The 22,511-nt window shown below is 43.2% G+C and overlaps 1 protein-coding gene across 17 annotated transcripts in view; it reads left to right on the top strand.

Moving 5' to 3' along the window:
* HMBOX1 (homeobox containing 1) overlaps positions 1 to 22,511 on the top strand; it is a 128,280-nt gene that overhangs the window by 60,814 nt on the left and 44,955 nt on the right. For all 17 annotated transcript variants that reach the window (XM_054179742.1, XM_054179741.1, XM_054179749.1 and 14 more), the window contains exons 3-4: positions 11,780 to 12,259; positions 13,990 to 14,075. In XM_054179742.1, the coding sequence (XP_054035717.1) occupies positions 11,793 to 12,259; positions 13,990 to 14,075 (553 nt within the window). In that variant the 5' untranslated portion in view covers positions 11,780 to 11,792. The remainder of the gene's footprint in view (positions 1 to 11,779; positions 12,260 to 13,989; positions 14,076 to 22,511) is intronic.

Raw genomic sequence — 22,511 nt, 5'->3', positions numbered from 1 at the left:
CCTTTCTGTGAGCTTCTGGTTTCGAAAGTCAGTGTAGTTTCACTTCCCTGCATCACAGGGATAATCTGTAGAATGATGTTTCAAGTATTTAGATACTATTCAAGCCAGAAGAATTAAAAGAGAAGAATTCTGAGATACTGTCTGGATTTTAATAAAGGATGTGTGAAATTCTGACGTGAACTGAAGGAGGCAGAAGACAGAAGTACCTATCCCTGTAATCTTGACAGCTGAAACTAGGTTACTTGCCAATCTGGTGCCTGTCTTAGGCCCACATCTCAGTTTTATTGCCACAATGACTTTCTTCATTGGGGTTAAAGATAGTGTTTCAGTCTGTTGGTGAGATTTGCTTAACTGTGTACGTCAAACACACAAGTCCTGATAGAAAGTCTGATAGAGACTCTATATTTCCAAAGTTTAGTCTTCAGCTTCTGAATCCAAGAGCTCTTCATTTACTCTTGGCACAGTTTTTGGGCTTTGGGCCCTGATTCAGTACTCAGCTGCCACTACAGCTTTTCTCTCTGTTTGTTAGTCCTGCTGATCCCTCATTCTCTTGAATCCAGCCTCAGAGTTTGAATTCCTGTCTCGTTGCTGTAGAATTGCAGCTACAGGAGGAAACCCAGATCTTAGAAGTAGGAAAGGTTAGGGTTAGGCAGATAAGTTGTTGGTGTGAACTAGTCTGTGCCTTGAGTAGAATTCAGAAGTGTCTGGCTCCCAACCCTCTGCTTAATCAGAGGTCAGTCCCTTTTGTAGGACTTAGATTATGACAATAATTGGCATTTATGTTACCTTTTTGCCTTGTAAGATTGATCTCAAGTTCTTTCTCTTTCACAAACATGTAAAGTGGATACTATGAAGTTACTCACCTAAGGGGATTCAGTGGCCAAACTACTAGGGTTTGCTTGATGCCAGCGTGCCAGCATCCAGAAGAAAATATTTTATTGTCAGTGAAGGATTTCAAAGCCAGGTGTGGAAGAGCAGCTTTTGTAGAGGTACCCTGCTGGAGGGTAGAGAGGCTCTGCAGAGGGACCTCGACAGGCTGGACAGATGGGCAGAGTCCAACGACATGAGATTTAACACATCCAAGTGCCAGGTTCTGCACATTGGCCACAACAACCCCATGCAGAGCTACAGGCTGGGGTCAGAGTGGCTGAAGAGCAGCCAGGCAGAGAGGGACCTGGGGGTACTGGTTGATGGTAGGCTGAACATGAGCCTGCAGTGTGCCCAGGCAGCCAAGAGGGCCAATGGCATCCTGGCCTGCATCAAGAACAGTGTGGCCAGCAGAAGCAGGGAGGTCATTCTGCCCCTGTACACTGCACTGGTTAGGCCACACCTTGAGTCCTGTGTCCAGTTCTGGCCCCTCAGTTTAGGAAGGATGTTGAGTTGCTGGAACGAGTCCAGAGAAGGGCAACGAAGTTGGTGAGGGGTTTGGAACACAAGCCCTATGAGGAGAGACTGAGGGAGCTGGGGTTGCTTAGCCTGGAGAAGAGGAGACTGAGGGGTGACCTTATTGCTCTCTACAACTACCTGAAGGGAGGTTGTAGCCAGGCAGATCTTGGTCTCTTCTCCCAGGCAGCCAGCACCAGAACAAGAGGACACAGTCTCAGGCTGCACCAGGGGAGGTTTAGGTTGAATGTTAGGAAGAAGTTCTATACAGAGAGAGTGATTGCCCATTGGAATGGGCTGCCCAGGGAGGTGGTGGAGTCAACATCATTGGAGGTGTTCAGGAGGAGACTTGATGGGGTGCTTGGTGCCATGGTTTAGTTCTTTAGGTGGGTTGGATTGGTTGATGGGTTGGACGTGATGATCTCGAAGGTCTCTTCCAACCTGGTTTATTCTATGTATTCTATTCTAAATCTGGGTTGGGGGCTCTTTAACTAGCTGAGAAACTTGAGGCCTCCTGAAGAAATGATATGTTGATATTCTGCTCTCAGCTTGCCTTCCATAATTTGTGTAGCGGTGAGTATTTGATTACGTTGGATTTATTTTCAGGAGTTTCAGGCTGCTCTTATTAATTGTCACCGTTTTGATGGAAAGCGTATGGCAGTGTTCTGCATTCATAAGGTGCTGTTTTGCATTCACAAACAGCACTGGTGACGTTTAACCTCGATAGATCAGCTTGTGAGTCTGATTTCACTCCTTGCTGCAAGGCAAAGCTTTCGTTTCCCCGGGATGAGAGCAGTCATTACAAGCATTACATTTTGTTTGTGAATCAGGATGAATGGGAGTAGAGTCCTCTTTGAAAATCAGAACTAAGAGATGCAACTGCAGGAGATAATTATGCTAACGTATGGCTAAGGATGGATCTGTGTTCGTTGACATGATGAGCACTTGAGGCCTGATTTTTTTATATATTTTTTTTTTTTGTCTCTCTTGAAAACTGGTACAACTCCACTGAAAATACTGGAATTGCAACTGATGAACACAAGTGTTGGCTCAGATGAGTCAGATCCTTAATCCGGTATTGCGCCCCAGAATTCCTAGCATCAACTACTGTTTTGAAGGCAGCTTTGCTTAATATGGTGCAAAGCTTTGGGTGTTTCTGAAATATTTAAATTGGCAGTGAATAAAAGGAGATGCACTTGTTCAGTGAGAACAGAAAAAGCCAAAGCTTGGATTGCAGAAGATTAGATGGTGTCCACAGAAGCACAAAATGGTGGGGTTTGGAAGGGACCTCTGGGGATCATCTAGTTCAAGGCCCATGCTAAAACAGGATCACCCAGAGCAGGTTACCCAGAATCACAGCCAGTCCTCCAGGGAAGGAGGCTGCACAACCTCTCTGGGCGGCCTGTTCCAGTGCTTTCTCATCCTAACAGGAAAGAAGGTTTTCTTCATGTTCAGAAGGAACATCCTGTATTCCAGTTTGTACCCATTGCCCCTTGTCCTATTGCTTGGGCAGCACTGAAAATAGAATAGAATAGAATGGAATGGAATGGAATGGAATGGAATGGAATTGAATAGACCATGTTGGAAGAGACCTTTGAGATCATCACATCCAACCTATCATCCAACACCACCTAATCAACTAAATGATGCAACCAAGCACCCTATCAAGTCTCCTCCCAAACACCTCCAATGATGGTGACTCCACCACCTCCCCAGGCAGTCTGGCCCTGTACTCTTGACTCTTGCCCTTTAGATCTTGATAAGCATTGATAGGATCCAGGCTTTCAGCCTCTCCTCTTCTTCTTGTACCCTAAATATCCCAGTGTTCTTCCATTAGTGCCCTGGAGCTTCACTTGATGGGTCACAGCCTTTGCCTCTGAACGTGGGTGCATGTTGTGCACTGTTTACTTTGTGATATACATCAACTGCACTGTCTGTTGAACAGGTGTAGCTCAGAATGAAAGTCCCTCTCGAGCATCTTCTAAGAACTGACTGCATCCTTTGGGATGGGTAATGGTGGGCAAGATGTGAAAAGGGAAGGAGGGGCAAATGAAACTACTTCTTGGGTCTCATAAAAATGTGTGGAGAGAGAAACAAGCTTGGCTTGAAAGTCAAGAGACTGGACAGCTGGAAGTTTTTTTATCGTCACCGATCCTGATAGAAAGTATCCAGAGTAGCTTGTTCATGGTAATTAGGTTGTTGAATATCAGGCCAGTTGATAAGTAAATTATATTGCTGTTGGAAATAGGAACACCATCCTTGATACCCATTTTTCCTTGCTGCCTAGATCAGAGACCTCATGAGGAATGGAAACATATCCCCCTGGACATTCAGAGTCAGAATCCTTGCACCACTGCATGGTCTGGGGACTGGGCATGAAAAGGTAGCACAGCTGTGCTCTCTGCTGTATGTTTTTAATAGCTGGAGGACATCCATCTCCACAGCTGTTCAGATAGTTTTCAATTCTATATGTACGTAAGTGCAGGAAAAAATCTGGCAGGCTAATAAGTTCAAGCTGTGACAAAGATTGTGATGGTTAAAACAGTTATGGAATCATGGAATTGTGTTGGTTGGAAGACACCTTTGATATCATCAAGTCCCACCGTTAGCCCAGCACTGCCAGGTACTCACTAGATCATATCCCTCAGCACCACATCTACATGGCTTTTTCAATCCCTCCAAGGATGGGGACTCCACCTTTGTTCCAGGGCTTGACAATCCATTTGGGGAAGAAATTGTTCCACTAGTCCAACCTAAATCTCTCCTGGTGCAATTTGAAGCCTTTTCCTCTTGTCCTGTCAGTTGTTCCTTGGGAGAAGAGACTGATCCCCATCGTGCTCCAACCTCCTTTCAGATAGAGAGTGAGAAGGTCTCCCCTTTATTGCCCTTCTTTGGACACATTCCAGCACCTCACTGGCCTTCTTAGAGAGAGGGACCCAAGCCTGAACACTGTGTTTTGGGTAAACTAGTTAACTAGTTGTAGAAATTAATTTTTTGTTACATAGTTTTGCATGACCTGTTTCAGTTGACAAGCCAGAATGTTACCTTCTGAACTAACCACTCCATTTAAGGGGCAATATTGTGTTTAATAACACCAAGCAAGTGCATATTGCATTGCAAAACAATTACAAGGTTATAAATTCTGAAGATGCTGTTGACAAGACAGTGTAGTGCTGCTAGGGTCCTATCCTGGAGCAGCAGTAGATACCATATGTTAAGAAAGGGTGAAAGTTGGCATCTCTCCCCATCCTGTTTACCACAGTTGATGGGACTTTACCAGAATAATTTTTAAACAAATTGCAGGACCTAGGATCCTGTTATGAACACTTTGGCTCTGGCCCACATCTGTGGTATGCAGATTATATCAAATACAGATCTTGCATCAAAACATGCAATTAGTGTGTAAGCCCTGAGCTTTGCAGAGCTTCTTAGGCAAAGTGGTGAATTTTAATGGAAATTTGGAGGAGGACCTCTGCAGAAGAGGATCTCTTCTCTGATGCTGAAACACTTCCTATTCATGTACAGTCAGTAAAAGATTGGGGAAAATGTTTTCTTATGATCATTAAAGACTTCAGAGCCATTTTCTCAAGTGTTAGAAGTGTTAAGGATGGTGTCTGGCCTTATTCCCAAATGGGTAATTGAATTGCCTTGAACTCTTTCCTGCAAGTTCAATTGGACATGGACTTAGATCAGAGTTGGGTTTATGGGATTGTTCTGCTGTGTTCCATCACCTACAAAGTTAGTGCTGGGTAAATGTTTCCTTATATCTGTCTGGGCTTGGGTTATGACAGCAGGTGAGAAAATCTGCCAGTGTTTTTCCTGACTTTTCTCTATGGGATGCAGGAAGAGAAAGGAACATCTCTGTATCTCGCCGTGTATTTCCACTCAAGATCAATGCTTTCAACTTGGGGAGTGAGCCCCATATCTGAAAGGTGAAATTCATACAGAAAATGAAGCTAAATAAGTTGGTGGCATGAGGAAGAAAATCAATGGCATTGAAGGCAGTTATGGCCCTGCACAGCCTTCATTCCAGAAAGTAATGTTAGAAGTTAAAAGAATGATGCTGCATCTGGCTGTTTGAGATCTGCTGCTTATTTTGTATCTGTGGATCTGGGAGGAAAATAAGTTCTATTTTATTTAGCTCCTTACAGTTGTCCCTTCAGTCTGATATTCAGGTACCTCAGGTTCCTTTTGGATTGAGGACAAAAGATAAGCATGAAGTTTTAATGCATTATAGATACTAAAAGGCAGTAAGTGGAATTACTCCATCGTACTTGGAGGTAGTGACTGCCAGCTTAATGTATGAAACATAAATAAGTTTGATACTTTAAGCTACCTTTTTTCTGTTGGGATCTAAATAAACTTGATTAATTTTAAGGGCCAGATTCAGTTGTAAAAAAAAAAAAAAAATTAGCTTTGGGTTTAATTAATACTTTGCAGAGGTCTTGCTTTCAAAATTTCAGGAAAGAGAATGCACGGAAATTCTCCCTTGGTTGACCATCTCCCAAAGGAAATTCAGCAGCCTCTTATAACTGGTGAGAGTTTTGCCAACTGATCAGGAGATAAAGCACACTAAGATAAATGGGTGCATTAATGAGAGTGTCACCAGCAGATTGAGGGAGGTTCTCCTCCCCATCTTCTCTGCCCTAATCAGGCCACATCTGGAGTATTGTGTCCAGTTTGGGTTTCCCAGTCTAGGAGGGACAAGGAACTACTGGGGAGAGTCCAACAAAGGCTACAAGGGTGATGAGGGGACTGGAGCATCTCTCTGACAAGGAAAGGCTGAGAGACCGTGGACTTTTTAACCTGTAGAAGAGCAGCCTGAGGCGGGACCTTCTCAATTCGTGCATCTAAAGGGTGTGTGTCAAGAGGATGGGGCCAGACTGTTTCTCAGTGGTGCCCAGTGACTGATCAAAGGGCAACAGGCACAAACTGGAACAGGAAGGTTCTGAAGGTTCTGAACCTGAAGGAAAACTTTTCCTCTGTGAGGGTGCTGAAGCAGACTGCCCAGAGAGGTTTTGAACCTGCTCTGGGTGAACCCATTTCAGCAAATAGGTTCAACCTTGTGGCATGTGGCACAACTATTTGGTCTCCAGAGGTCTCCTCCAATCCTCACCACTCAGTGATTCTATGATTCTGTAAGCTAAGATCTGCTAGTGTTGATGATGTTTTGCTACTCTGGCAGCAAATTTTGCCACAGTTTGTCTACAGCAAAGCAGCCATGACTGTCCACAGTCTATACTCAGGAGGAAGTTTCTGCTATCTTTATTTTTCTCTGCTCATCTCTATCTTACTTTATTTCTTGTTACTTTTGCAACTGATTGTATTTCACAGGGAAAAAAAGGGGGGAAGCAAATCAAATTATAACTAGCCAGAGGAGTTCAAGAGGATAAGAGGCTCTTACAGCCATATGGGGGGGTGAAGTAGTGGAGAATATCCATTAATTAATTAAGTGAATGAAATTATGGTGATTTTAAAATGGCTGATTTACTTAACTGCTTTGTAAATTGAGCTTTAAACTGAGTAAGTTTATTAAAATATTTTAAAAGGGAAAAATAACTGAAGCCCTGCTAAAATAACAGTTCTAAATGATTTTGCTATAGTTACTCATTAAAAAGCAGGAGACTGTTGATGGTGTTGGAACATGTTCAATAATGCCATGTTTTGCAATATTTGTTTTGGGGTTTTAATGGAAAATTCCCCGTTCCTGCAGTTGTTTTTAGTACATAAAACTCACAAAAAGCATTGTTTCTAGATCTTATGGTCGTGTAGAAAAGCATGTGGCAATGTGTTCATAATCAGGAAGACCACTAAGAAGTATGTGAGACGCAAGTATAAGCAAGGCAATTTGTACATCTGCACATGACATTAGTGAGAGCGGCAGTGAGATACTGTATCTGGGTTTGCTGTTCTTATCTTTTAAGCAGAGAAAAATTACAGCTGTCTACAGGGATTGAAGGGCCAGAAGAATGCTTTGCATGGAGTTTGGGTTGTTTGGTTGGGTTCTTTTCAGATTGCCATTTCCCCAGTTATTTTGTTAGACACAGGACTTACTTTGACAGTAGGCTAGCTACTCTTGGATTGCTTTCTACAAAACCTTTAACAGCAGTCCACAGATTAACAGGACTCTGTAGAATCACAGAAACCTTTAGGTGTGAAAGGACCTTTAAAGGCCGTCTAGTCCAACTTGTCCTGCAATGAGTAGGGGTATCTTCAACTAGATCAAGTTGCCCAGAGCCCCATCCAACCTCACCTGGAATGGTTCCAGGAATGGGGCTTCTACCACCTATCTGGGTGACCTGGGCCATCTCTGCTTGTCCTGTCACAACAGGTGCTGCTGAAAAGTCTGTCACCATCTTTCTTATAGGACCCCTTTAAGTACTGAAAAGCTGCGATAAGGTTTCTCTAGAGCCTTCTATCCTCCAGGCTGAACAATCCCAACTCTCTCTGCCTGTCTCTGTAGCAAAGGTGCTTCAGCCCTCAGATAATTTTTGTGGCTTCCTGAACTCACTCCAACAGCTCCATGTCTTTCTGAGGATACCAGAGTTGAACACAGCACTGCGGGTGGGTTCTCATCAGAGCACAGCAGAGGGGCAGAATCCCCTCCCTCAACCTTCTGGCCATGCTGCTGTGCATGCAGCCCAGGATATGGTTGACTTCAAGGCTGCAAACACCCATTGCCAGCCAGTGTTCTGTTTTGGATTCACCAGAACCCAAATCCTTCTCCACAGGGCTGCTTCAATCCCTTCATCCCCCAGCCTATATTGATAATGAGTATTTCCCTTACCCAGGAATACATCTCTCAGATCCGTATCTCTAGTTTAGAGAGGAGGATATTTTGGAGGAGAGTGTCAAAGGCTTTATGTAATTCCAGGAAGATACCATCTGCAGCTCGTAACTTGTCCACTGATGTAGTTGCTCCATCATAGAAAGCCCCTGGATTGGTCAGGCAGGACTTGTCCTTGGTAAAGCAAATCACCTATCTCAAATCACCATCTTGTCCATCGTGTATCTTAGCAGAGCTTCTAGGAGGATCTGTCCCATGATATTTCCAGGTGCAAAGCCGACACAAGTTGGAGATCATTGGGTATTTTACTCTATGGCAAAGGATGGCCCTTGTTCACCAGCTCTTGCATCCCTGTGACTGAAATTACTGCTCATGCACAGTGATCTCCACTGCATCAAAGTGGTGCAAACTGGAGGCCAGGTTGCTTTCCCACTTGCTGCTGCCTGTGACAGAAGATCAGCTATTTTCTCTTGCATTTAAGAACAGTGCCGTTCATTGTGTGTAATGTAGTAGTAGTTCACTAAGGGATACTTAGGATTCACTAAAGGATTATGTGTAACTCACTAAAGAAGATTAATTTGGCCCGAGAACCCAGATCTAGAAGCTCAACTCTAATATTCTAGACAAATCAGGAATCACCCCCAAGTTTTAAGGGAATGACTGACCATGGTCATGGCCACAGACTGCTGCAGGACGTTCTGCGTGGCTCAACACTTTTTAATCCATCTGGGAAGCCTTACTTCTGTCAGATGCAAGTTTTTTGTTTCATAGGGCTAGAAGGACAAAAGGCTTGGGTTTCTGTGAGAAGCAGAAGATTAAAATAGATAATCTAAAATATGTTTTAGGATTAAGTGTTGAAGAGTCAGTTAAGTAGGAATTTTGAGTAGATGGATGGAGTTTATGGCTCATCAAATTTTCCAGTTCAACAAAGTACTTGAGCACATGAAACTTGTTATTGACAGGTAAATGATCCAGGAAATGGTGCCACTCAAAATGCAGGTAAGAAATGGCAAAGAAAGGTTGATTCTCTAAGTAAGGCAAGTTGTCAAATGTAGTAAAAGCAATCTCAAGGCCAGATGTTTAAGATTAAATTCTCTTTATTGAAAACCATGCTATTTAGAACTGGCATGGGGACTTTTCAGGTGGTACAGGACTTTGTGATGTGAGTCAGTAAGTCAGCATGACACTTCACAAAGCTTGGAGGGAAGGACTGAGCAGCCCTGCCTCCTCCAGCGCAGAGGCCAAACTTAGAACACAATGTCTGTCCAAATGCCCCTTGTCAAACTCTGAATGTCTCTGTCTGAGATATGACTTCCAAATTTTAGTTGTTACAATTCCAGTCAGTTGCTAGTCTGATGCTGCATTGGCTGCTGTGCTTTTAGTAGAATAATCTAGGTTCTTCACTTTTTAAAATGGCTTGTACGTTTTCAGTAATCAATTGTCCAAAGGACAGCACATTCCCATTGGACTGAAGTACTTAACATAGCTGTTGTCCGTCTGTCTTCTCACACAGTCATTTTCTTGGAAGGGAGTCATACCCTTGCATTGACCTCCTGCTTCCTTCTCCCACATACACAATGTTGAAACAATGGAAGGGCCTCAGTAGTTGCTTAATGAGGCCAAAGAAAGGAGCTTCTTCTCATTTCTGTACTTTCCTGCTGCAAAATACCACACAATTTAAAATACCATTTGTGTGGATTCATGCATCTTGGCTTTGTGGCACCGTGTCTGTACCACATCTGTACAGCTACGCTCTAGCTACAGCTTTACTAAGCAAGCACATTCTCCATGCTCTTCTTCATCCCCAAGGCCATTTGGCCACAGCTATAATGCTAGACAGTCTTAGCCTTGAAGCTGAGTAGCTGCATCCAAACAGAGTGTTTGTGGTCTCTGCTCCATGCATAATCTTGAAAAAGACTGCAAATTGGTCAGTAGTGCTCTGGTTGTGCTGGACTCAAACTGTGCCATGGACATGTACTGTGATTTAAAATCAGAAAGGTCATCAAATCCAACTGTGAAGTCCACCATTAAAGCATGTCTCTCAGCATCACATCTGCATGTCTCCTAAATCCCTCCAGGCATGGGGACACCACCATTTCCTTGGGCATCCTGTTGCAGGGCTTGACAACCCTTTCAGGGAATGCATTTCTCATCATATCCAACACCCACACAACCTATGGGTTTGGTTTACTGTAATTCATGTATCTGAAAACAGACTAAATACAAGTTTAAGTTTTGTCACTGTGTGATTTGCTGTTCTAGTGCAACAATGGAATTGAGAAGTGATCTTCAGAATTTGTGAAGGGACATAAGGAACCCTATTCCCAGAAGGTCTAGCATAATCATGGCAGCCATAATCCCTTTTCTGATCTTCACAGGGTCCTTGGAATTCTTATTTGACTTTCCTGAGGCTGCTGTTTGTCTCTTCTCACTTGTAGGGATAGCACATTAGCTCTGTCATGTTTCCTGGAGTTTGAGTGATCTCTTCACCCTGCTCTCCTGCAGAAATTGTAATAAACCCTTGACTTGTAAGAAGATTCACAAGAAGGATGGAAAATGCCTTGATCTCCTTGCCAAGTTCTGTTTGCCCTCCATCTGCCATCCCTTCTTCTCAAGATCTTAAGTTCTGAAGGAGGTGATCTTGCCATTTGTATGCCATTTATATCTGAAACGAGGAGACATAGGAAAGAAATGAGATTAAGGAAGCATTTTGTGATTTTTCAGTTCAATTTCTGGGCTTTACAGCAAATACATGTTCATTGTTCTGACACATCAGGACGTTTAGGAGTTAAAAATGCTTTTGATGAGCCGCCATGATGATTGAGTTACATGAAATCCTGCCTTTGGAGGGGAAAAGGCTGTAGACTTGTTTCTTTAAATGAAAGCTCAGTAGTAATTGGATGTTCTGCACTTCCTTTTTAGGGCAGGCAATCTGTGACAACATTCCAGGTTCAAAAGTTACTAACTTCAGAAATGAGACTTCAGTCAAATCAACTTTGGTCCTACAGGCCACTAGAATTTCCGCTAGGTCTGTTTTTATCTTCTGCTTTTCAAGGTAGCAACAAAAACTTAGGGCAACTTGAACTCTCCATACTTAAGATTCAGAAGAGCTGAGGTTCATAAATCTCATGTCACAACAGGTTCAGGCTTCTTCAGGAAAATTCAGTCTCTGTCCTCAGCTTGACAGTTTTGGAGTCTGAGATTTGTATCTGGTGGTTCCTTAGCAATTGGCAAATTTTTTTCTGAAATCAAGTTGCAGCCTTAATTACAGAGGAGCCACTGTCTCTCTTTTTGCAGAGGTTTATCAAAAGCAAAAGGGTACTAACTGCAGGTTTATCATACAGTGTGCAGGGATTTCTGGTAGAAGAGAGAACTTGGAGCATTTGAAAGAAAAGAAGCCTTTCTGCTACACAGGGAGACTAGCATTCATGGGAGTTTGCCTGTTGGGCTTGTTGGAGGTAGACTGGGCTGTCAGCTATCAGCTTTCATGGGTGTGACTTAAAACTTTGGACCAGATTGGTCTTTCCTGCATATGAGGTACTTTTTGTGTACCACAGAGAACTATTGAACTGAGGTGTTTGGTTTTATTTTTTTTTACCTTATTTTCAGTCTGCTGGAAACCATGTCTCACTATACAGACGAACCAAGATTTACCATAGAGCAGATAGACCTGCTTCAGCGCCTGAGACGTACAGGGATGACCAGACATGAAATCCTCCATGCGCTGGAAACCTTGGATCGTCTCGATCAAGAACATAGTGACAAATTTGGAAGAAGGTCTAGCTATGGAGGTGGTTCCTACAGCAACAGTACCAACAATGTCCCAGCATCTTCCTCTACAGCCACAGCTTCAACACAGACCCAGCATTCTGGGATGTCCCCATCACCGAGCAACAGTTACGACACCTCCCCACAGCCTTGCACTACTAATCAGAATGGGAGGGAGAGTAACGAGAGGTTGTCTGCCTTCAATGGGAAGATGTCGCCTACCCGCTACCCGCTTGCAAACAGCTTGGCTCAAAGGTCATACAGTTTTGAAGCTTCTGAAGAGGACTTGGACATTGATGACAAAGTGGAGGAGTTGATGAGGTTAGTAGAAGTCTCTGTAAAAAATTTGGGAAGTCAGAGTCAGAAGTGCCTCAGAAGAATTCTGCATGTTGAAAGACTGCTGTTATAGTGATAGGTATTACCAAGGAATCAGGAACTGGTTTAGGCAGCTATTGCCCTGGTAGTTCCCTGGTGGTCACTATCTTGAGACCTTTTAGCCTTGTGTAATCAACCTTCGTCCATGTCTGGTGATCCCACAGTCTCTTCTAGTGTTGAAACATTTTATCCCATGATGTACCAAAAAGTGGTCTTGATCTTAGCACACTTATTTTCTGCATGCATGTTATCTGTTCATAGTCTGTGGCAGGGGCTGTGATCTGTAGTCTGCAGGTTGGTATAGAAAAATACAAATAATGAAGAAGAAGCAGAAGTCTTCAGAGAGGGTTTTTTTCTAGGCTGACCTTCCTTTACTTTTAGCAGATTCCTTTTCAACATTATGGCAAAGATGAAAGGAGGGGATTATACCACTGAGGATGAAAGTCAGAGTCAGTGGGCTTGATAGCAAAAAGAAATATGAGGAAAGGCCAAAAGTCTCAAAACAGTTTTGGTCATTATATTGGAATGTCTTTTTTTCCCCAAAATTACAACACTTATGAAGCACTTACGAGAGAACTTGGATCCATAAGCTCCAGGGTGAAAATATGTTTGAAATAGTTTGGAGATGTAGAATAAAGGCATGGCTTTTGAAGGAGAGGATTAGGGATGAGCAGTAAGAAAAGCCAATCAACCTGTTGGCTGCAGGATAACAGAATAAGGCAGGAAGGTGGTGAGTATAGCAGAATGCAGGAGTTCCATTACTGAAGTTTAATTGTTCCTTGGAGTTTTTGGTTCCTGTGTAATAAGTCTCAGGTAAAGCTTTTAGTGCTTGTTTAAACTGAAACTGCTTTTATTTTCAGGCGTGCGAGAGATGAGTGTTGGGGACAGAAATGAAAATGAACCCACAGCAGAGCATTTATTTAGTGTTTACATTTGCAAACTTGAATCTGCCTGCAATGCTGCTGGGGCAGGAGGGGAGATGGTGAAGGGAAATTGCCAAATAATAAAGCCTAATAAAGTCTATTTCTAATTGTCTGCCCTTCTCAAAGAGGAAGAGGAGAGGAAAGTTTACTGAAATTTGCTGTGTATCACAGTCTCTTTTAAGCACAGTTTTGGTCCCTTCTGAACTATCTCTGCATGCCTTGTAAAAATCCTACAAAGGCTTTAAATAACTGGCACTTACTCATTTAGTGCAAGGTGTGGACTAGGGAGGTAGGGGTTGGGAGATAGTCGTTGCAAAGTCTCCATTCTTTTGGGTCTTTTCTTTAAGGCTGGAGGAGGTTTGTGTATGTATATTCATTTGTTTAGTTAACCATGCAGACCCTGCTATCTGTATTTTTGTGCCTCACTTTTATGACTGAGTTTTTTATGCTGGCATGAGAGATTTATTCATCCCTGTGTAATGAAACTTTGTACAATCCGTATGGCAGTGCTGCACCTAATATGAATTATACAGGACATGAGTCATCCATTCTCCTCTTGCTAGGGTGCTTTGATCAGACGTGACACTTGTTAAAAGAAGGGTCCACCAGTGAGGTACTTGGACTGTTTTAACACCTGCCTTCCCCACTCCTTGTCCCCATAATGAAGGAAATAAAGCCATTTTACGTCTTCAAAGTGTACTTCATTCTGGCTGTCTTTTTCTGTGTTCTTTTGGTTGTTTTTTGTTTTGGTAGGAGGGACAGCAGTGTGATAAAGGAGGAAATCAAAGCCTTTCTAGCCAATCGGAGAATTTCCCAAGCAGTTGTTGCACAGGTAACAGGTAAGAGCCCAAGGAGTCCTTTCTTCATTTTGGGAAACTGTGTCTGAATGGCCTATCTGTGCACAGCACAGATGTTGGAATATTGCTTGGCTTTCTGCATTGCAGTGCAGATCTGTCAGCTTAGTCATGATAATGTATGCCTTTGATTTAGGACCCATTGTCCTGCACATCATGGAACTTCCCCAGTGAATCACTTCTATTTTTTTTTGTGTGTGTGGCTTGTGCTAGCAGATTTTATTTTACAGCCTTACAATAAGCCCAAAGTCCTTATCTTAAAATGAAAACAGTTTTCCTTAATTCTTAAATTGTTTGTTGAGTGTGGCAAATAGATGTGTATCTGCATCTCTGCGTGTGGGGAGAGACAGAGGTATAATATGGATTTATGTTATCGAATGTATATGAATAGTCAGGAGACATAGCAGTAGCTGGTATCTGCACATCCAGGAGTCAGATTTTTATGACAGCTTGAAGTTTTTCAGTCACTTGCCTTTGAGTCACAATTAATAAACATCACATGTGAGGTTGAAGGGATGACCTAACAACTCAGATTCTGCCTAGAAGAAGTAGTTCTCCCTTTGCCCTCTGCCCTGTGCCTTCTCTCTGCCATGTTAAGGATGAGTGAAGAGGCTGCAGTGATATCACTTCTTCATTGAATGTGTTTCCAGAGCTTTAGGAGAGTACTGAAGTCTTACTGCTCCACCATGGCATGGGGTGCTATTAGTTCTTCTCACACTACTTGTCTAGAATAGCTGGTAGCATACTTAAAGTGACAGAATCACTTTAAGGTTATTCAGATTATTAACCCAGCACTGCCAGGTCTCCACTAAATTGTCACCCTCAGGACCACATCTACACAGCTGTTAAATTCGTTCAGGGATGATGACTCCAACACTTCACTGGGTGGCCTATTCCAGGGTTTGACAACCCTTTTGGGGAAGACATTTTTCCTAATATCCAACCTAAACCTCCTTTGGCACAACTTGAGACTGTTTCCTCTTGTTGTGTTGCTTGTTACCTGGGAGAAGGGATGAACTCCCACCTGACTCCAGCTTCCTTTCAGGGAGTTGTAGAGAGGGAGAAAGCCTCCCCAGAGCCTCCTTTTCTTCATGCTGCACACCCTCATTTCCTTCAGCTGCTCTTCAGAAGATTTGTGCTCTAGACCTTTCACCATCTAGGATGAAGACTTGGTGGTAAAATACAGTTGTCTCAATCCCATATTACACCTTTAACCATTCAAGATTGTGTTTTAAAAAAGAGTCTTGAAATAGATAATTTTTAAGATTACTTGATGACTAGGAATACCAAAACCAGCAGGAGAAAAGTTGTTCTTTTGTTTTATTTTTCATATTTGAAATGTCATGAGATCCCATCTGTCCAGGAGATCTGGGTTTGTAGACATACTAGCAGTTGAGGAAGGGAGGCAGAAGTGGGTGCTCAAGCCATGAAGAGAGAAATTCCTTCCGCATTTCTACTTTCTCTTGTGTGATCAAGAAGGCCAGTGGTACCGTGAACTCTACATTCAGAAGAGTGTGTACAGCAGGTCATGGGAGGTTCTCCTCTCCCTCTTCTCTGCCCTAGTTAGGCTGCCTCTGGGGTATTGGGTCCAGTTCTGGGCTCCTCAGTTCAAGAGAAACAGGGAACTGCTGGAGAGAATCATAGAATCAATAGGGTTGGGAAAGACCTCAAAGATCATCAAGTCCAACATGTCATCCAACACCTCATGACTACTAAGTCCTCATGACACCAAGTGCCACATCCAATCCCCTCTTGAACACCTCCAGGGATGGTGACTCTGCCACCTCCCTGGGCAGCACATTCCAACGCCTAACAACTCTCTTGGTGAAGAACTTTCTCCTCACCTTGAGCCTAAACTTCCCCTGGTGTAGTTTGAGACTGTGTCCTCTTGTTCTGGTGCTGGTTGCCTGGGAGAAGAGACCAACCCCCTCCTGGCTACAGCCTCCCTTTAGGTAGTTGTAGAGAGCAATAAGGTCTCCCCTGAGCCTCCTCTTCTCCAGGCTAAACAATCCCAGCTCCCTCAGCCTCTCCTCGAGATAGTCCAGTGGAGGGCCACAAAGATGCTGAGGGGTCTGGAGCATCTCTCTTGCAAAGAGAGGCTGAGAGACCTGGGGTTGTTTAGCCTGGAGAAGAGAAGACTGAGAGGGGATCTTCTCAATGCTCATCAGTATCTAAAAGGTGGGGTCAAGAGGATGGGGCCAGGCTCTTTCCAGTGGTGCCCAGTGACAGGACAAGGGGCAGTGGGCATAAACCAGAACACAGGAGATTCCTTTGAACATGAGAATACAATTATTTCCTTTGATCTTTCCTGTGAGGGTGCCAGAGCACTGGAAGAAGCTGCCCAGAGAGTTTGCAGAGTCTCCTTCTCTGGAGAGATTCCCAGCCCACCTGGAAGCAAACCTGTGCAGCTTCCTCTGGGTGACTTGCTTTACCCATGCTGGGATTCTGTGATCTTAGGCAAATTACTCGTCCTTCCTTGGTTTCAATTTCATCTGTAAAATGGTGAGATTAACATTTTGTGTAACTAAGGAATGTTATTAGCCTTATCAGATGTTAGCATTAGTACTTCAAAAATTAAATGCTATGTCTAGTTGCTTAAATTGTACCTCAGCTCTGAGGATTTCATAGTTAGTGGGTCACTCCCCCACATTCATGCAGTCCTCGCCTGAATATAGTCCTCGTGTAACTCATCTTTGATTTAGCCTCTATATAGCAATCTTCACATCCATCAGCACATCAAACTGGCTTCCCTTTCATGGGAGGTAATGCAAAGAGGGAACGAAATGCAGGAGAAGAGTCTTTGCAAAATAAGCCAACATTTTCCTCAGATAGAGGGCTACTGCAGGCAGACTGTAGGAAGGTCAAGACCACCTGATCATTCTTCTCCTTCCATCCTCAACCTGTTTTCTTGAATTTCAGATATTGAAGTCATTACGGTAGCATTTAGCCTTTGGGAGCTTTCATTGTTTGCCAGGCTGTTCCTTCTGTGAGTAAATATGGAGGGGAATCCAGAATGCACTCAGACAATGATCAGAGAAAATACTTCTAGATGTCTCTTTCGAGTCTGTCAGTGGGACAGAGAATGAAGGCTGAACTGCTGGCACTGGGTTATGATCTTGCTTTCAAGCCAAATCAAAGCAAAACCAGGTAGATGTGAAGGTTAAATGGCTACATCCTTTTGCAACTGACCCAGGAGTGTTCCCATGGACTTTTCAAATAAAAGAACATGATGTTTTGCATGTGATGCAGTTACTCAAGCAGATATGGCTGCAAAACACTCAGCCTCTTCCTCCCAGTACCCTTTGCAGTTGAATTGTGTCATCTTCCATATGCTTGGTGGGAAGGTCCGTTGGAGCTAATTAATTTTAAATTAACCCATAGCCATGTTTAAGCAGATGTGTAGTACTTATGTGCCACTACTAAGCACATAGCTATGGCTTATCAGAAAGGAATAGTAAATTTCAAAGAGGTATTTGAAGGGACCAGATTAAAGAGTGTGCTCAGCACTACCAAGGAGAAACACCAGCTTCCTTTCAAAAGCACAGTGTGGTGAAGAGTGACTGAAAATAGCTCAGGGCAGAGATCCAGAGAAGAAAGCATGTGTCCCAACACTTCCAGAGTTGTCTTAGGCCTGATGAGTGCTAGCTGACTTGTGTATTCTTCAGATCTGTCCAACATCCCTTCCCATTCAACTGTGAAACGTACTCAAAAAGGAGGCCTGCAAGGCATTTTTGGTTCATTAAAAAAAAAGCAGTTTGAATAGACAGCTTGCAGAATGTGTGATCCTAAATGGTATCATCTCAGTATTTACAGACCTAGCTTTACTGGTAAAGTTGTTCTGTAAATCATTCGGTAAACAAAGGGAAAATAGATAAATAAAATCCAGAGGGGTCAGTAGCAGGATGGCATTGGGGAGGATCATAAGACTGCAATGATACCTTTACAGAATGCTTTTCAGCCTCCAGTGATCCCTGTGTCAGGGTCCTCTTTGTTATATTAAACAATGAGGTGGAACCCTGTGCTGGCCAACACAGGGGATGGAGAAAGAGGGCAGTTCCACAAAAACAGATCACCAAGCCCCAGTGGCTGGTGTGCTTACAGCCTCCTTCACCATTTGTCATAATAGAAGCTTAGCAAGCTGTTTCTGGAGGCTGTAGTGCAGATGCTGGGCATATCTGACTTGCCCATCCACTGGCTACCACCCTGCACCAGCTGGGAAGTCTTTGTTTAGCACTTGAAATACAAGCCGAATATCATGGCCTCATCTTTCAGTGTTTATCTCTTCTGTCCTGGGAAATGAGACAAGAAAGAAATGAAAAAATTGTGTCTGGCTGTGTCCAGGAGGAGACTTGTTTGGTGTGGCTATCCATCCTGTCAACTTTTCCTTTCATTCTCTACCAGCTTCTTTACTGTAAAAAAAGTGTGTGTAATGGGAAGGCAGAATGGCACAGAAAGTGGAAAGGAGTAATAGTCCATCTGAGTAGTGCTGTTAGACCTTCATCTAGGAACCTGAAACTTTGCTTCCTTGTCTTAATTACAGCTGGGTTCAAAGTTGACTGAATTGGACAAGTGATGAACTCTAGCTAAACCATTATATTTTCATGTCTTCAAGCTGCAAGTCTTGGATTAGCTCATCAGAGAGTGTAATGTTTTCCTGGTGCTTATGACCGTACTCATCCCCATTCTGTATCTTGTTGTGTCCTGTCCTTGGTGCAGGAGCCTCTTCTACAACTTCTGCCTCTTGAAACATCTTCAGTCCACTTGGGATTTTGTACAGAAAGATCTCTCTCCTTTTTCTCATCTTAATTCTAATATTGCAGTAAGCTTAGAGAATACACATTCCTGCATCAGCCACAAAGCCATTGAGCAGCCTTGCCTTTAGAGTCACAGAAGCATTTTGACTGAAAAAGACCTGTAAGATCATCAAGTCCAACCATTATTTACAGACTCTGCAACTGTAAATGGCTTTTCCTTTTGTTTTTATTGTGCTGCCGTGCAAGGGGATGGGAAGGGATGGAGAGGGAGGATGTGTGAGAGAGGAATGCAGAGCTGAAGGTTAAAGTCCCAAGTTTTTGCAGTAGAACAACTTTTTAGGCTCTCAGTCTGTCTTAAATTACCAGAAACCTGAAAAGTCATTTAGATTATGAATCTGACAGGGAAAATTAAACCTGGAAGACATTCTACAGGGCTGCCCAGGGTACTGAGAGAAGAGGGCAGGTTGGAAAATAGTAACAGAGTATTAAATGGTGCTTGAAAATAAAGAAATGATTGATAAGAAGCAAAAAAAGCCATAGCATAACACTTATTAGTGCTGGCCCTAAATACAGGAGCTGCTTTTTATAGAAACTTTTTTAATGGTGTCTGTAATAAGATAAACAAGAAGCACTTGGGTTGGGCTCTGTATAAATAATCTCCTACTGATAAGAAAAATGACAGTATAAACAGGAGCTAATAATAGTTCCTGCTGAATTTCATATCTTGTTATTTGAAGCTCCTTTTAACATAGCTGCAGCTTACCCAGGGGTAGGAATTTAGCCCTATATGTGGTAGGTGAGATGCCAGATTTTTATCCACGGTGATTTTAAGTCATGTGCTGCAATTTTTGCTTTAATTGCCACCAGAACTGTATCTGAGTAGCAAGTAAGTTGTGGAATAGCTAACACATAGAACTTTCTAGTGTGCAGATCTGCTGAACTTCCCAATTACTCTGCTGGTGCAGTTCAGCCCTGTCCTACTGCCTCTACCTTAATTGATATGAGATCTTCAGGACTTTGCGTTATATTATGCTAAACATGCACATCATCTAGCACTGTGGAGGGCAGCCTTGAAGCACTGCTGTAACATAAATAAAATCCCTTAAGGTTCAGACCCTACACACAGAGAGTTGTTGAGCAAATGCAAACCCAGAGTGCAACTTAACTAGTTCCATTGTGAAGAGAATTCAGAAAATTACTGAATTACTGATCTTCCAAAACGGCAAGAAACTGAATTCTGAAAACCATTTTCCTTCCTCCTCTTTTTTTTTTTGTTGTTGTAATGCTCATGACAACAGAAGGAATGATTTGTTTTTTCTGTGATTTTGATCTTTGCAGGTTTTCTGTAAACAAGTTTTGCTAATCTCCCAAATTGATAGATGTCCTCTGCAAGCACGTATTGTATGAATCTAGGACATTGCTTGCAAACCAGAGAATTAAACCACAGTCGGTTACTTTCTTCTCCAAATCTGACATATTCCAGGTGCTTCTAAAAATCTCTTCTGAAAGAAACATTAAAGAAATGCAAAGTAGGCTCACTGAGCAAACATATCTGTGAAGGTGAAAACCAGTTACCAGAGACTTGATGAGTAGTAGTTTTGAGGGTTATGAGTAGATTTCTACTGCATATAACAGTTGCCTTCTCTTGATGATGTATTTTAGCATTTCTCTTATGTTTTTAAAAGGGAAACTTTTTCCCCAGATAATATCTGTGGGAAAGAGTGGGGCTGGCCAGAAGAGTTCCATTTTGTATATAATTAGAAAGTGTAACTTGCTATGGGAAAGACCAGGGTGTCACACATTCAGCATTCCACAGAATCACAGAATGGTGGGGGTCATCTCCACTATGGAGATAACTAGTCCAAATCCCCTAGTAAAGCAGGGTCACTCAGAGCAGATTGACCAGGATCATAGCCAGGCAGGTTTTGAAATCTCCAGAGAAGAAGACACTACAACCTCTCTGAGTAGCCTGTTCCAGGGCTCTGTCACACTCAGAGTAGTTTTCCTTTGTGCTTAGATGAAACTTTTGTGTTCCAGACAGTGCCCAGTGCCCTTTGTCCTGTCACTGGCCACCACTGAAAAGAGTCTAGCCCCATCTTCTTAAGTCCCACCCTTTAGATACTGATAAGCATTGAGAAGATGCCCTTCTATACTTCTCCAGGCTGAAGTGCCCCAGTTCTCTCAGCCTTTCCTTGTCAGACAGATGGTTCAGTCAACATGCTCCAGTCCCCTTATCATCTTTGCAGACCTCTGCTGGATTCTCTCTCTAGTAGTTCCCTGTCTCTCTTGAACTGAGGGAGCCCAGAACTGGGCTTAGTACTCCACATGTGGCCTTACCAGAGCAGAAGAGAAGGGGAGGGGGATCTCCCCCAATCTGCTGGTGACAGTGTTCTTAATAACCCCAAGAGATCTTTGGACTTCTTGGCCACGAGGACATATTGCTGGCTCATGGGGAACTTGTTGTCCACCAGGATCCCCAGGTTCTTCACTGCAGAGCTGCTTTCCAGCGAGTGAACCCCTAATCTGTCCTGGTGCATGGGCTTTTTCTTCCCTGGGTGCAGGACTCAACATTTGCCCTTGTTGAACTTGAATTTCTATATAATCTTTTGTGATTACTGCTTCCTTTACTAGTATTTCTGTGTGAAAACTAGCTATGCTCCTTGCAATGCATCCATGTCCATGGTGATGCTGAGCTCAGAGTATGATGATGTTCCCTTGAGGTCCGCGGTGCAGTCTGAGAGTGAACTTCCTCAAGGCAGCTGGATTTTCAGTGCTGCAGAGAACTTACTTCATTAATCTGCTGCTGGCATCAGGATGACTTTTTTTTTTTCCCCATGCCAGTGCAATTTCCTAAAGTAGCATGATTACAGATGATGTGACAGGATGGTACTGATGGTAGTAGTAGTCATTGTCCCGATGAGTCAACTGTGTAAAACCCACTTGAGATGCAAGAAACTCTGACATAACAGTTTTGGAGTTTTTTTAATGGAAAGGAGTGAATGATGGCTTTGTGATTAAGACACTACTGGAATCTAGGATATCCTGGGTCAGACTTTGCATGTGAACTTGAAGCAGTTAGACACTTGGAGTATACATTTTGGGGGCCCTGAAGGCAAGCTGAGGTATAGATGACAGATACCACACTCTGGACTGCATCAAAAGAAGAGTGGCCAGGAAGTCAGCAGAGGTGATTCTGTTGTCTCTGCTCTGGAGAGACCTCACCTGGAGTGTTGCATTCAGCTCTGGAGCCCTCAGCACAAAAAGGACATAAACCTGTTGGTGCCGATCCAGAGGAAGCCACAAAAACTATGTGGGGGCTGGAGCCCCTCTGCTGTGAAGACAGGATGAGAAGAGTTTGGGTTCAGCCTGGAGAAGAGAGGGCACCAGAGAGACCTTACTGCAGTCTTCCAGTACTTAAAGGGGCCAGTAAGAAAGATGAGGACAATCTTTTCAGCAGGGCCTGGATAGAACATGGGGAGATGGTTTTAAATTAAAAGAGCGTAGATTTATATGAGATATGAGAAAGAAATTATTTACCTGAGGGCAGTGAGACACTGGCTCACATTGCCGGGAGGGGTGGTAGATGCCACATGTGTGGAAACATGCCAGGTCAGATTGGATGGGGCTCTGAGCAATCTGATAGGGAATAGGGCAACAAGGCTGGTGA

Source organism: Dryobates pubescens, chromosome 3 (assembly GCF_014839835.1).
Source record: "Dryobates pubescens isolate bDryPub1 chromosome 3, bDryPub1.pri, whole genome shotgun sequence".
In the NCBI taxonomy this organism is placed as follows: Eukaryota; Metazoa; Chordata; class Aves; order Piciformes; family Picidae; genus Dryobates; species Dryobates pubescens.
This window is presented reverse-complemented; position numbering and strand designations above follow the sequence as displayed.